Raw genomic sequence first — 15,418 nt, 5'->3', positions numbered from 1 at the left:
ATATATTTTCTACTAGTAAGAATTCCAATTAGAAAGCTCTATAATGGATTTTTCACTAGCAAGAATTCCAGTTACAGAGCTCTCTATTTGCATTTCTGCTAGTAAAAATGCAACTGCAGAGCTCTACAATTGAATTACAGAGCTCTGCAATTTAATTCTTACTAGTAAAAACTGGATTACAGAGCTCTCTCATTCAATTTTCTCTATTAAGAATTTCAATTACGGAGCTCTACAATTGCATTCTTACTAGTAAAAACTTGAATTAATTAGATGCAAAACAGAAGCAATTACACCCATGTCCCTCTACAAATCCCGCCTGAGGCAGGCTACGTTTCATTACATGGTAAGATTTTAGCATGAAATATTTTTACAAGGTTATTTAGCAAACATATTGATTGCATTCAGATAGTGTCAGAATTATCGAGAATATTGAGATGAAAACACAAATATGCTTTGTTATTGAAGGATAATATTTAATCACTATATTAATTCACTTCTGTATACTCTTGAAAAATGTTCAAAAACATTTACACATGTCAGAAACTCATACGGTCCACTGCGGTCTGCAGCATCTACAGTATAGTTTTTAAAAACCTGGCATTCAGACACTTGTGGATTTTGTCCCGAAATTATTAATAATAAAAAAAATATCACAATGTTTTGACTGCAAATGTGTAGATTGTGTGAAAGTTTGCAAAGAGTACAGAGGTGTACGTGCAAAACAGTAGAAAGACAAGCAGTTTTAATTTTTTTAATCATAAAGGAGGATAGCACTTTTTTTTTTTTTAATTCAATAATTTTTTTCTGCGTATTACTTTTTTCATTTACCCTGGCATAGTTTTTCCTTCATTCACAAGTTATGCCTAATGTATGAAATACCTGACAAAAATATTTTTTTATAACAGAATTTGCAATGATTTTAATCATTTTAATAAATGTATAATAATATATGATATAATATATTATAATAATATATAATCATACACTTACTGTACAATCATAATACATTTTATGCCCCGCCCTGATACATATTTATATACAGCTTCCCACCTGCCAATATATACAAGCCAGATTAATATGAATATGCATGTGGCACCATTACCATAATGAGATGGCACTGAATAGAGAGCTCTACAATGCAATTTGTACTAGTAAGAATCACTATTGTAGATCTCTAAAATTACATTTATAATAGTAAACATTCAATAACAGAGCTCTGCAATTGCATTTTTACAAGTAAGAATTCTGATTACAGAGCTCTGCAATTGCATTCTTACTAGTAAGAATGCAATTGCAGAGCTTTATAATTGAATTGCGGAGCTCTGTAAATGCATACTTACTAGTAAAAATTCAAATTACAGAGCTCTACAATTAAACATATCTTTAATGTGATTTTTTACTCTTAAAAATTCAGTTAGAGAGCTCTCTAATTGGAATTCTTACTAGTAATAATTAAATTACTAGTCAATGGATACTTATGACAAGTAAAAATTTAGTTAGAGAGCTCTCTAATTGGAATTCTTACTAGTAATAATTAAATTACTAGTCAATGGATACTTATGACAAGTAAAAATTTAGTTAGAGAGCTCTGTAATTGAAAATTTTACTAGTAAAAATTAAGACTGGGAATATTAAAAGATAATTTGGCTTTCCATACATCTGCTGTCCACTAATCTTTGCTTAAAATCACCAAGATAATCCCTCTGTCCATCTGTCATTCAGAGAGAGAGAGAGAGAGAGAGAGAGAGAGAGAGAGAGAGAGAGAGAGAGAGAGAGAGAGAGAGAGAGAGAGAGAGACCTTTGCTTGCGAGTCTTTGCAGTTTTGTCGTATTGACATCTAGTGGTTAAAATGAGTCAACTCAAGCTAAAATAAAAGCTCATTTCAATTAACTATGCAAACCACAAAAAAGTAAATCACGTTATTATTATTATTATTATTTAAACCATTTTTATCCTTCTTGCATTAAAAATATTAAATTAAATAAAATAACTAGTTTAAATGGTCCTGAGGTGTGACATTAGAATTTTTAAAGGTTTAATATTACATGTAGTCTCCAAATCAATCATATCTGCAAACTGCACTGCCTGATGAAAAAACTGCATCTGTGATAATCATACAAATATTCGAATATAATAAATATAAAAAAACATTTTTGCCTATTTTTAATATTAATGTAATCTAATCCAATTTCATAAAAAAATCTATCATATTAAATTTAATAAAATTAAATAATGTTTAACAAAACTAAATTAATAAAACCTAAAATATTTAGTTTTTTTACATTTTAGTTTATTAAAGATTACTCAATTAAATTTGTATGGAATTTTCTCGTGAAATTTAAATGCGTAAATCTTATTATTATTATTATTATTAGTGTATAATTAGTAACGATAACAAATAGTAATAATGTAATACATCTAGATTCTAGACAATGGTGACACTGCTTGAAATTTCATGTTAGCTACCAAGAGACATTTACTAAAAAATACCAGAATAAAAATAAATGTGAAACATTTTACTTACTATTAAATTGCCTATTCTGGGGAAAGAAAGAAAAACACCTGAGCATCCAAATAGAGATAAAATAAGAATTTATGGTACAATTAAATATAGTTTGCACGCAATTAGTGAGTAAAACTTTCACAGATAATTTATAACATTTACCAACTGATCGAAAGGGTTGAAATTTTGATGACTCGTGCATCTCCGTCCTTTTAATATTTCAAACGAAGTCGATTGGTCATTATTTAGGAGGCCGAACATTGCGGAGAATTTGGAAAAAGGCATTACACTACCATTGGTGTATTATTACTTCCGTTTATCCTTCGCCCAATAGAATTCAAGAACTCCAAGCACAGGCTAAACCCCATTGGTCATCTTATCTTGTGATCCCGCCCCCTCCTCGCCCTGGGAGAGTCGTAGCCGAAAGTAGCTAATGCCTGTTTGGGCGGATTTATTTGGGTTATAGTACATTTTGAATAGCGGAGAGAAACATACTTTAAATACGAAGCGTTTTATGTAGTTACGGATTAAGTTTGTTCAGATAGAATAAATTCAGCCAGTCTGTGTCTCAGGGAAGAGTTTAGTTGATCTGATCGACCGTAATGTGGCTCTGCGGCTAATCCTTGGACTTCATTCAATACTAATTCACCTCGAAGCGCTTCGTTTGGGCGAGCGGAACTGATTTAACGACCACATACGAGGTAAAATACGAACATAACCCGATAAACAACTACTTACCTGTTGATAGTAGTTGAGATTGACATAAAAGCTGCAGTTGCTTCTGACCGGCTAAGTAAACTGGGACAGAGTTGAGTAAAGTTTGTCTTCAGTCTAAGTCTTACATGTCTTTAAATGTGATTGATTGTAATATTGACAGACTGTTGAGAACCAAAAATTTCAATTTCCCACCTTATGTAATATATACATGTTCACGCTTCTTTTCCTGTTATTAACATTACTGTAATTTATATGAGCGTGTCAGTCTGTGTGGTTGTCGAGTTTCATTAATGGTTCACACTGCCCTTTTCTAAGTAAAACCTGGTTAAATCCAGTCAGACTACTACTTTGTGTCTCACACACTCCTCCCCCCTCTCTCTCACAGTTAGGATGACGGAATACAAGCTGGTTGTAGTTGGGGCTGGTGGCGTTGGGAAAAGTGCCCTAACCATTCAGCTCATTCAAAACCACTTTGTAGACGAGTATGACCCCACTATTGAGGTATGAGTTAATCTTCATTTGAATGAACAGTTTGTCAGGAATGTAAATAATAAGGCTTGACTTCCATTCATTGTGACTACTGTGTTGTTGATCATCGTGTTAAAGGAATAGTTCACCCCAAAATGAAAATTCTCTCATCATTTACTCCCCCTCATGCCATCCCTGATGTGTATGACTTTATTTCTTCTGCAGAACACAAAGATTTTTAGAAGACTATCTCAGCTCTGTAGGTCCATGCAACGCAGGTCAACAGGATCCAAAACTTTGAAGCTCCTAAAAGCACATAAAGGCAGCATAGAAGTAATCCATATGACTCCAGTGGTTAAATCCATGTCTTCAGAAGTGATACGATAGGTGTGGGTGAGAAACACAGGGCTCCAGACTGCGACTAAATTAGTCGCAAATGTGACCAAAAATGATTGCGACAATAATTTAAAATGTAGTCGCCATTTGCGACAGTCGGGCTGTGTGTGTTCATATGTGGTTTCGTCAGATATTATCTTGTGAGTTACTGAATGCATCTTTAGAGCGCTCACCACCGTTCTGTTTCTGACGAGCTTGCTTCACCGCACGCAACAACAAACACAGCGCGTGAAATTTGTGACCAAATGACTCTTTTGAACCGGGTCTTTTTCATGAATCACCCGAAAAGAACTGAGGGTTTGAACTCAGGAGCTCAGGTTACCATTAGCTGTTTGAATCAGATTCACTTTCTCAGCAAATCAGCAGTGAGTGAGATCACAACTGGGAGTGCAGATATTTCAAAATAAGAGTCCCATGTGTATTTAGGGCTTCTTTATAATTAAAAGTCCCATATTGTGTACTGCTTTTTTTCTTCTGGTAATTATTAATTGTGATTGGAGCAGCACAATAAACTGCAAATGGGCCATCCAGTAACAGTAAAGCAAGACTAAGGCAATTTTTTAAAACAATTTAAATATATATATATATATATATATATATATATATATATATATATATATATCTCAAGCTTTTAACTTGTACACCACTATTACACAAGGTGCAAACATTCATTGATGCTCAAGAAGACAACACACTACTTCAAGCATACTTTATCTAAATATCTAATGTAAATTCTGAAGAGCAGTACTACATAAAAAAATATTTTATATCTTATATTTATATAAGTTATGAAAGGGGTGTGAACATTTATGAGACAAAAGGGAATGCAAACTTATCTTCTCAACTATATGTACTGTTTGTTAAACCTCTGACTGATGGGTTATCAGCTGACTTCCTTTCCTTCGGCTTTCTATCTTGTTTCTGAACAACAATCTATATCGAGCAATTCTGTGATTTGGTGACTATATGTTTCAGTTTAGGAGCCAATGGCTCCTAAGTAATTTTTTTTTAGTCTGGAGCCCTGAAACAGATCAATATTTAAGTCTTTTTTTTACTGTAAATGTCCACTTTCAAATTCTTCTTTTGTTTTGTGCGATTGACATTTTTCGTGAATATCACCACCTACTGGGCAGGGAGGTGAATTTATTGTAAAAAAGGACTTAAACTTTCTCACCCACACCTATTGGATCACTTCTGAAGATATTTAACTACTGGAGGCGTATGGATTACATTTATGCTGCCTTTGTCTTCTTTTTGGAGCTTCAGATTTCTGGCCACCATTAACTTCCATTGTATGGACCTACAGAGCTGAGATAATCTTCTAAAAATCTTCATTTGTGTTCAGCAGAAGAAAGTCATACACATCTCAAGGAATTTAAATTTTTGGATGGACTATTCCTTTAAATGAATAAAGATAGCTTGAGAGACTATAAACTCTTTAAAACATTGAAGTGTGAAAGTTGGTCTCATGTTCATTTAATACTTAATTCAATGCAGGACTCATACAGAAAGCAGGTTGTGATTGACGGGGAGACATGTTTGTTGGACATTCTGGACACAGCAGGTCAGGAGGAGTACAGTGCCATGAGAGACCAGTATATGAGGACAGGAGAGGGTTTCCTGTGTGTATTTGCCATCAACAACATCAAGTCCTTTGAGGACGTACATCTCTACAGGTACACAGGCAACCAATTGTAAACAAACTGAAATCAACTATATTGGTTATCATCATGGAGACTAAATGGACTTGTAGACTCTTAAAAGATATAGTTCACCCAAAAATGAAACTTCTCTCATCATTGACTGTGTTTACATGGACACCAGAAAGCGGCTTATTGCTAGAAAGTAGTGTTCTGGTGTTCATGCACTGTATAAGAGGTGTACTCTTTACTCCCGTATACATGCGGCTCGGTCAGTAAGCAGTTTTCTCCACAGCAACGTAATTTCACTGTGACGAGTGTGTAAATAACAAACATCCGAGGAAGACTTCACTATTTTATTCCCTGTTGCTTCGTTTATTTCCAGATATTCCAGAGTTGCTGCTGTGTTTATTTCCTTAACTTTCTATCATGACCTGCAGCGGAATTGCACTGCAACAGTGGGGTTTACCACTTACATAAAACTCTGTGATTTCACCAACGTACGAGCGCTTATACACAAATGAGGGACATTCAATATTTTACACTGGTGTTTATAAATGGGCATAGTTTATAATTTTCCCACTGTACTCCCAGAAATATTGAATTATTTCTGCAGTGTTGACTTGTTGTTGGGCACCATCCTATGACGTTTGTTATCCGGTCTGTTTACGCACATGCGCACTCTTCAAAAACCTGTAACAACGCTGCATATGCGTTTACATGACCACAATAAGCCGCGTTCTCCGAGAGAAACCTGGGTGTAAAATCACTTTCTCTTAATTCCTTAAACACTGTAAGGAAATCAGCTTCTTGTTTACATGACATTTTAGAATGCCGCTTTCTGCAAAAACGCTGCAGTAAACTTTTTTTTTTTTTTTTTTTTTTTTTTAAGTACACGTAAATGTGGTAATTTATATCTCCCTCATGCCATCCCAGATGTGTATGACTTTCTTTATTCTGCTGAGCACAAATTAAGATTTTTAGAAGAATATCTCTATGTTGGTCTATACAATGCAATTGAATGATGGCAAGAACTTTGAAGCTCCAAAAATCACAAAGGCAGCATAAAAGTAATCCATAAGACTTCAGTGATTAAATTCATGTCTTCTGAAGCAATATGATAGGTGTGTGTGAGAAAGAGATAAATATTTAAGTCGTTTTTAAAAAAAATATTTACTATACATTTTCCTCCCTACCCAGTAGGTGGCGATATACACAAAGAATGCAAATCACCAAAAATAAAAGAAGAATCTGAAAGTGGACATTTATAGTAAAAGAGAACTTAAATATTGATCCGTCTTCAGAAGCAATATGATTGGTGTGAGTGAGAAACGGATCAATATTTAAGTTCTCTTTTACTATAAATGTCCACTTTCACATTCTTTTATTTTTAATTTGACATTTCTTGGTGCTTAATTATGATCCAAACACTTATAACCTGACATTATACCTTTGAAGAAAGCTTAGGATGTCTTCTTCCTTAGACAAAAGCAAAAATGAAAAAATTCTTAATACTGAGAAGTAGAAAATATCTACAAAGTATTTCGAATACATTTTTTAAATACACTTCCGTTCAAAAGTTTAGGGTCACTTACTCATTCTTTTTCTTTTCCACATTTTAGAATAATAGTAAAGTCATCACAACTATGGAATGGAAATATGGGAATTATGTTGTGACTAAACAAAATCCAAAATAAATCAAAACTGTGTTATATTTTAGCATCTTCAAAGTAGTCACACTTTGCCTAGAATTTGCAGACATGTACTCTTGACATTTTCTCAAACAACTTCTTGAGGTATCACCCTGGGATGCTTTTTAAACAGTATTGAAGGAGTTCCCATCCATGTTAGGCACTTATTGGCTGCTTTTCTTTATTATTTGGTCCAAGTCATCCATTTCAAAAACTTTTTTTTTTTTAAACTAAAATTTTAGTTTTGTAATTAAATAAATTAATATGGTGGCACAATTATATTTTTGTCTACAAAACTAATTTCAAACATTTAAACATACACTTTCAGATAAAAAGATTTTTAAGATAATGAGAATCATTTCAGGCAAGTGACCCCAAACTTTTGAATGGTAGTGTATTTTGCAACATGTTTACATCATAAATCGTTATGTAACTGTAACAAAGGTAATATGGGCAAAGAGAAGGTGGGAACTGGCTGAACAGTCAAAATAATGTTTAATGAAAATTAAAAAACAAAACAAACACACACGGCAGCTGCGTGTGGCTCTCTCTCTCCTGAACTGCCGCATCCGGCTCGGCTTTATTCCTCTCCTCGGCTGATTAGCCCGACCTCCTCCTCGTCAGAGTAACATTTACAAACATTACACCTCAATTTCTGTTATTTTCTTTACCATTGCTTTTCTCACCGGTGGTCATGAAATGAGCTCTGCCACACATCCCAATGTAAAAATCATCAATTTAAAACATCAAAAAGATATTATAGAAATATCTCAGCTCTGTAGGTCCAGATACAAGTCAACTGGGTCCAAAGCTTTGAAGCTCTAAAAAGCACAAAGGTAACAAAGTAATCCTTAAGTGGTTTAAATCATGTCTTCTGAAGAAATCTAATCGGTTTTGGGTGAGAACAGACCAAAATGTAACTCCTTTTTCACTATAAATCTTGAATTGCAGTCTACAGAATTTATCGCCAATAAGACTGCTGATGTCAAGATTTACAGTAAAAAAGGATGCTATCTTTATGTGCTTTTTGGAGCTTCAAGGTTTTGTACCATGATGACTTTCATTGTATGGACCTACAGAGCTGAGATATTCTTCTAAAAATCTTACCTTGTGTTCTGCAGAAGAAAGTAAGTCATACACATCTGGGATGGCATGAGGGAGAGTAAATGATGACAGAACTTACATTTTTGGGTGAACTACCCCTTTAATTGTTTGCTTCCCAAAGATTAGTTAAGAAATGATTTAAAATCATCTAAGGAAATTCATATGGATACAATGGAGATCAAGTTTAAATGTCCTTTTAACGAAAACTAATTTGGAATGACAGATTGATATAAAAGCTAAATTAAAAATCCAAAACTATAATAACACTGCTGCGTACAGTGTATCAGCTTCCTTTTTTGTGACATTTGCCTTTTTTTACCGAAAGGTTGATGAGTAAAGAAATCAATGTGAAATTAGGGAAAGGCCTCAAAATAAAGCTGATGGAAACACAAATTATTGCTAAAATTTCAGAAGTTTCGACATAATATTTTTCCATTTAACTCTAGTGCATAAACTCTGTTGATACTTCAAATGTCGCAAAAAACTTTGTCAAAGAAATTGGCATTAATGCAAAAATGTAGTGTCACATGACAGAGTTTACCCCAACCGTTAGCCTGTGTTAAACATGACAAGGTATACATTCTTGAAGGCCAATTTATTGTATGTGATTATGGATTGATCCTGATGGCATACCTGCACTGATCCGATGCTGCAATCATGACACTTCCAGGAGCGCCAACACAAATATCTTGTATCATGCACATCATGCGTGACAAGTGCACGGAGAACAAATGAATGGCTACTGTTTGAGATTAATCATGGTGGCGATCCATTTATTTATTAAAGTTGCTTTTCCACACCATTCAAAATAATAGACGACAGTCATGGAATTAGCCCACAATACAAAAAACATATCATTTCTGTGCACAAAGATTTTAAATGAAAAATAAATATACAATACTAGGAGAAAAGCTTCAGTGTGCTTTTTTGGAACACTAACATATAGCCCAATTTTCTTAAATTATTGTTTAGCTTACTTTTGGAAAAAATGCCGGCAAAATTCCCTGTATTAAATTAAATTAAATTACCAAACGAAAAAAGCATTTAATTAAAAAAATAAATTACCAAATGAAAAAATTTTTTTTTTTAGACCTATATATGCCTTTTCTTTACACAAACTTAAATTAGCTATAAATTTAAAAGACTATAAACTATCAGAACTATTTGTCCAATGCTGAGTTCACTTTAAGGAAACGAGCTTTGAACATTTTAAAACGTTTAAATATTTAAAATCTAACCCTCTTTACCTCGGATCGCATTTGCTAAGCGTCTTCAGAAAATGTCAATTGCATTATGACGCTAAAATTAATTTTAGATGACAATCAAATTCTGTTGGTGGGTAAAAGTTGCTGGACAAATATGCGGGACATAATGCAGTTATGATGCTTTAGATTAGATGATTGTTCAAAATAGCCTATTGAATATCAGGAATGTATCATAAACACTGATGTTACACTGCATCAATTTTTCTTTAATAGCTGTGCACACAGCATATACACATCGATGGATGGTCCTTATACTAAGACTGAAAGTTTCCCCCACTACTTGGTGCAGGTTGCCAGCTTGAACAGGGCCATGACGATTTGCTTTTGGGTCATAACCGGTGGCAACCTGCGATAGACGCAACATCAGGAGGACCAGTACAGTCCTATCAGAAGGGAAATTGTTCCCTTTTGATTGCAATTCCTCGTCTTCTGATTGCATTTATTCGTGAAATTAAAATGACAGTAAGCTGGCTAATTTCAATGAATTGTCTCAATACTCTCCCCATTTTACCAAAACTTCGGAGGAAAAAAATTAGGGATATCTGGGAGGAGAATTAGCGATAAACACACATTTCTGAATGGAAACGGCTTAAAGGCAGATTTCTTTTGCGATAAACCAAAACTTATGCGACAAAGTGTTTTTTTTAAGCATGACGTCATCACGCACACCATTTTTATCGATAAAAGGCCATCTGAATGGAAACAGGCAGAAGTTACGCATTTTTACTTTGTCGATAACAAAATAGCATGAAAAGTGGATGGAAACTAGGCTACAGTCTGCTTGCAAAAATGAACCATGTTGTGTTTTTGTGTGTATGTAGGGAGCAAATAAACCGTGTCAAAGACAGTGACAATGTACCAATGGTGCTGGTGGGGAATAAAAGTGACTTGGCCTCTCGTACTGTAGAGACGCGTCAAGCTCAGGAGCTCGCCAGAAGTTATGGAGTCCCATTTGTCGAAACATCTGCTAAGACACGACAGGTTGGTGGAGACAACTCTAAAGGGGTAGTTTACCCCAAAATAACAATTCTGTAATCTTTTGCTGTCTAGGTAGGGAGCTCACTAGGGTTTGCACCAGTGTGTAAAACCAGCGTTTCGTATATGAATGTGTCTATATAAGCTCTGTATTGTGTATATAAAGACTCTCTCTCTTTCTGCAGGGGGTGGAGGAGGCGTTTTACTCTCTTGTACGGGAGATCCGAAGATACAAGGAGACAAATCGCAGCAATAAGAAGAGCAAAAAGCACACGCAAAGACGCTGCACTCTTTTATAGCAATACACACAAACAGGCCCGCACTGCACCCCTGTGATAGCAATGCACTCAATGTCACACACACATACACTACTGTACTGTAGCATCACACATGTTTCCTTTTTTATACTGTTCCCTCTCTTACGCCACCAGCCTTTGAGGAATAGGAACCAACTGGCTGTGTGTTTGTTTATATGTGTGTTTGAGATATTGCAGAGTAGCTGATGTGTTGATTCTAAACCTCATTTAGAATCATGCAATTGTAGAATTGTCTGTAGTCTTATTTTGCCACAGTGACATCACATTATCCAGGGCTTTGCCACGTGTAGCTTAATATTTGACTGGATAAATTAGCCTAGATTGGTCTAGTCAATTTTAAGCTACTGTTTTTTTTTGTGTTAAAAGGACTTTATTTTTGTGGTAGTGTAATAGCCATATTTTGTAACCAGAGGAGCAAGAAATATTGACCTTGAGTTTGTAATTTATGATGATGGTTAAGGGATGTACTTGTAAGATGGTAATGGTTTGCTGCTTTTAAGTATGCATCGTTATGTCTCATCTCCAAGTTTCATTGTACATTTAAAAATTCTTTGTTAATTTGGATTGTGGGGGAGCCTTAGCTCATGCAGATGAGCAAAATGAGTGAGCTAATCGGTGTACCCGCTTAGAGAGTGACCACATAGATCAGTTAGAGAAGGTCAGGGATTGAGGAAGCTAAAAAGTCCCCTAAAATGTCTGAAACCTCCAGTGGCCTGTGGGAAAGCGCATCCGAGCAAGCAGTCACAACATTCCAAACCACTAACATATTGTGTTTTGCAGACCTTAAGAAGTGTGACTGCCTCATGCAATGTGGGATTTATCCAGGGAATGTTCACTAAGATTTTCAATAATCGCTAAACAAACCAGTTTGTGTAGTTTTCACCTTCTGTATTTTGGGGAAGGCTTTCAAAATTCACACTGAATGTACATTTCACAGACTTGTCCCCTTTCCTCATGTTTCTATTGTCATTACTTGTGTTCTAGGCCAAAAGTGTCCTTCATTGTCCAGCCCTTCTAGAAACAAAATTTAGAAATAACTTCACAATTTTGACCAGCAGTATTTCATGGTAAAGTTCTGTATTTTGTGAGTTTATACTGAAGCATTTTAGTTACACATACAAGCATTATTATTCAGTGTATTATGTAAAAAGCCAGCTGTTTCCACCTGTCATGAGACATTCTTGATTTTAAGGGAAAGAGAGAACTTTTTCTTCCCGATTTTTTGAATGTTTGGATTTACAGATGAGACGGTAGTTGTTTTGGGTCAGGCTAAACATGTGACCCAAAGTCCTCATTGATACATTCCTTTTGCCATAGTGATGATACAATTGTAGTTCTATGTTTTGTGAATAAAGAGACTTTTGGCTAAAGAGGACCAACATTTCTGCACTTTTTGTACCTTTGCAGTTAAAGTAATACTCCAGGTTCAATACAAGTTATATCATATCTGTAGCTCAAGACCAGTTGCCAACTGAAGCTAAGCAGGGTTGAGCCTGGTCAGTACCTGGATGGGAGACCTCTTGGGGAAAACTAAGGTTGCTGCTGGAAGAGGTAATAGGGAGGCCAGCAGGGGGTGCTCACCCTGTGGTCTGTGTGGGTCCTAATGCCCCAGTATAGTGATGGGGACACTATACTTAAAAAAAAAAAAAAAAAAAGGCACCGTTGTGATGAGACGTTAAACCGAGGTCCTGACTCTCTGTGGTCATTAAAAATCCTAGAGCACTTCTTGTAAAGAGTAGGGATGTAACCCCGGTGTCCTGGCTAAATTTCCCCCCATTGACCCATCTCAATCATGGCCTCTTAATAATCCCCATCCACTAATTGGCTCTATAACTCTACTCTCTCCTCTCCACCAATAGCTGGTGTGTGGTGAGCGTACTGGCGCACTATGGCTGCCATCCAGATGGATGCTGCACACTGGTGGTGGTTAATGGTGGTGTAAAGCGCTTTGAGTGTAGTGTCAGAAAAGCGCTATATAAATGTAACATTCATTCATTCACAAGTTAAGCTCAATCGACAGCATTTGTTGCATAATATTGATTACAACAAAAATTTATTTTGACTCGTCCCTCCTTTAAAAAAAGCAAAAACTGAGGTTACAGTGAGGCACTTGCAACGTATGTGAATGGGGGCCAATTTCTGAACGTTAAAATACTCACTGTTTCAAAAGTATAGAGACATGATTTTAGTGTGATTAAAAATCACTTACCTTTTCTGTGTAAAGTTCTAGACAATTTTAAAACATTGTTGCCATGACGATGTAGTCAATGAACCCTAAAATGACAAAAAATTACAATAAAAAATTTTTTTCAGCTCAAATAATACACAAGTTTTAGCAGAAGAATTAATCCGTACTTTTATAAAATTATAAGCTTCACATTTCTGCCTTTAAACCCTCCAAAAATTTACCACATATAAGTGCCTCACTATAACCTAAATTTTTTTTTTTTTTTTTTTTTTTTAAAGGAGGGACTCTTCAAAATAATTTTTTGTGGTAATCAACATTATGCCACAAATGCTGCTGATTGAGGTTGACTTGTATTGAACCCAGAATATTTAAGAGCATGGCACTAGCAATGCCAGCATTGTGGGTTCCATTTCCAAGATGCACACTGTCAAAATGTCCCTTGATGCACTTAAAAGTTGTTTTGGATAAAAGCGTCTGCCAAATGCATTAATGTAAATCAGACCTCTTGCAGTAGTCAAAGCTCTATAAAACTAACTTTACTGACACATCTACTTCCTAAGACACATTCATTACAGTAGTAATTCCATAGTTGCATCAGCTTGTCGGAGTATAACATGTCTGTCTCAGTTAGTCAGCAGGTGTGTAGTTTTGAAATGCAACCTCATTACAGAGCTCAGATATTTGATGTGCACTGTATCAGTAGAATGATTACCCTTTGGTCCCAATCAACACTAAATGTCCATCCATTAATATAAGCTCTTTAGATTTCTAGTTGAGGATTGTTTTCGGTAAGGCAAAGATTGTACCTGTTAAACCCCTGGTAGAGTAAACCCTTTAATCTACCTTTTAAAACTAGAATGATTTTTTTTTATAAAGCATTTATTCTTAAATCTGTCAGCTAAAATAATCCTAAGGAACAGAAAAGTCAATTGAAGAATCATCCAATAATTGAAAGAATATTTGTGTGACCATGTGTGTGTGTGTGTGTTCATACCTGGTACACAGCACGTCTTCATGTAACGAACCTTGACAGCGCTGACACTGAGTCCATAGATGGGAGAATTTCTCCTCTAGAGCTGACAGATGAGCAATCTAAAGACACACAAACAAATCTTCAGATAGACTTGTCCCCATTTATGATGCAAAAATTCCACCAGTGTGTGTATGAATAAAAACAAACCTCTTTTTGATAAAGCTCAGACTCTACAGAGAAGAAAACCAGTTATTCACACATCAAGGATTGTGGCGATTACATATAAGACTCAGTACGCACACATACACTCCTGATCCGAACCATCAGTTTTTAACACAGCTCTGCAGCCGATACAAGTGCTTCGTTTCTGAGCGAAAGCCATGAGGCCTCCAACCCTGGGCGCCAAGACAGTCATAGCACATGTGTGATCTCCCTCTGAAACACAGTGACACACAGTAATAACACATTTATTATCATCACCTCTCCAAGCATGACTTGTTGAAAGTATGAGTACATATTTCTGTGCTTGAAGTGTCCCATGTTAATGTCTGGATCACACGAGCGGAGTTTAATACATGGTACTCACTCAGTAACACACTCTCAGCTTTGCTCTCACCCAGTATGGGCTCAAAGATGTGCAGTAAAGGTTTAGACAACTGCTGCTCCAGGTAGTACTGTGTGTCTATAGGAATGTTGTTCTCCAGCACATAAATGGGGTCCTAAGACACAAATCTCAACATTAACAACTACCTTATTTACAGAGCAAGACTTCAAAACATCAACTAGCCCATAAAGGAACACACACAAAGCGAACCTCCGATTTCATATATACAGGTGCATCTCAATAAATTAGAATGTCGTGGAAAAGTTCATTTATTTCAGTAATTCAACTCAAATTGTGAAACTCGTGTATTAAATGAATTCAATGCACACAGACTGAAGTAGTTTAAGTCTTTGGTTCTTTTAATTGTGATGATTTTGGCTCACATTTAACAAAAACCCACCAATTCACTATCTCAAAAAATTAGAATATGGTGACATGCCAATCAGCTAATCAACTCAAAACACCTGCAAAGGTTTCCTGAGCCTTCAAAATGGTCTCTCAGTTTGGTTCACTAGGCTACACAATCATGGGGAAGACTGCTGATCTGACAGTTGTCCAGAAGACAATCATTGACACC

At 35.6% G+C, this 15,418-nt stretch overlaps 1 protein-coding gene across 1 annotated transcript; it reads left to right on the top strand.

Annotated features, from left to right (window-relative positions):
• Positions 1 to 2,893: 2,893 nt before the first annotated feature.
• LOC127450507 (GTPase HRas-like) lies at positions 2,894 to 13,292 on the top strand. Its single transcript, XM_051714693.1, has 5 exons — positions 2,894 to 3,204; positions 3,606 to 3,721; positions 5,582 to 5,760; positions 10,606 to 10,765; positions 10,945 to 13,292. The coding sequence occupies exons 2-5, from the start codon at positions 3,611 to 3,613 to the stop codon at positions 11,056 to 11,058; spliced, it is 564 nt and encodes a 187-aa protein (XP_051570653.1). The 5' UTR covers positions 2,894 to 3,204; positions 3,606 to 3,610; the 3' UTR covers positions 11,059 to 13,292.
• The last annotated feature ends 2,126 nt before the right edge of the window (positions 13,293 to 15,418 follow it).

The sequence above is a fragment of the Myxocyprinus asiaticus genome, chromosome 13 (genome assembly GCF_019703515.2).
Source record: "Myxocyprinus asiaticus isolate MX2 ecotype Aquarium Trade chromosome 13, UBuf_Myxa_2, whole genome shotgun sequence".
In the NCBI taxonomy this organism is placed as follows: domain Eukaryota; kingdom Metazoa; phylum Chordata; class Actinopteri; order Cypriniformes; family Catostomidae; genus Myxocyprinus; species Myxocyprinus asiaticus.
This window is presented reverse-complemented; position numbering and strand designations above follow the sequence as displayed.

Bases quoted from the DNA above. Each gene is read 5' to 3' on its own strand.
- LOC127450507 (XM_051714693.1), top strand. From the start codon at position 3,611: ATGACGGAATACAAGCTGGTTGTAGTTGGGGCTGGTGGCGTTGGGAAA. The intron at 3,722-5,581 runs GTATGAGTTAAT...AATTCAATGCAG, and splicing joins AGTATGACCCCACTATTGAG to GACTCATACAGAAAGCAGGT. The intron at 5,761-10,605 runs GTACACAGGCAA...GTGTGTATGTAG, and splicing joins GAGGACGTACATCTCTACAG to GGAGCAAATAAACCGTGTCA.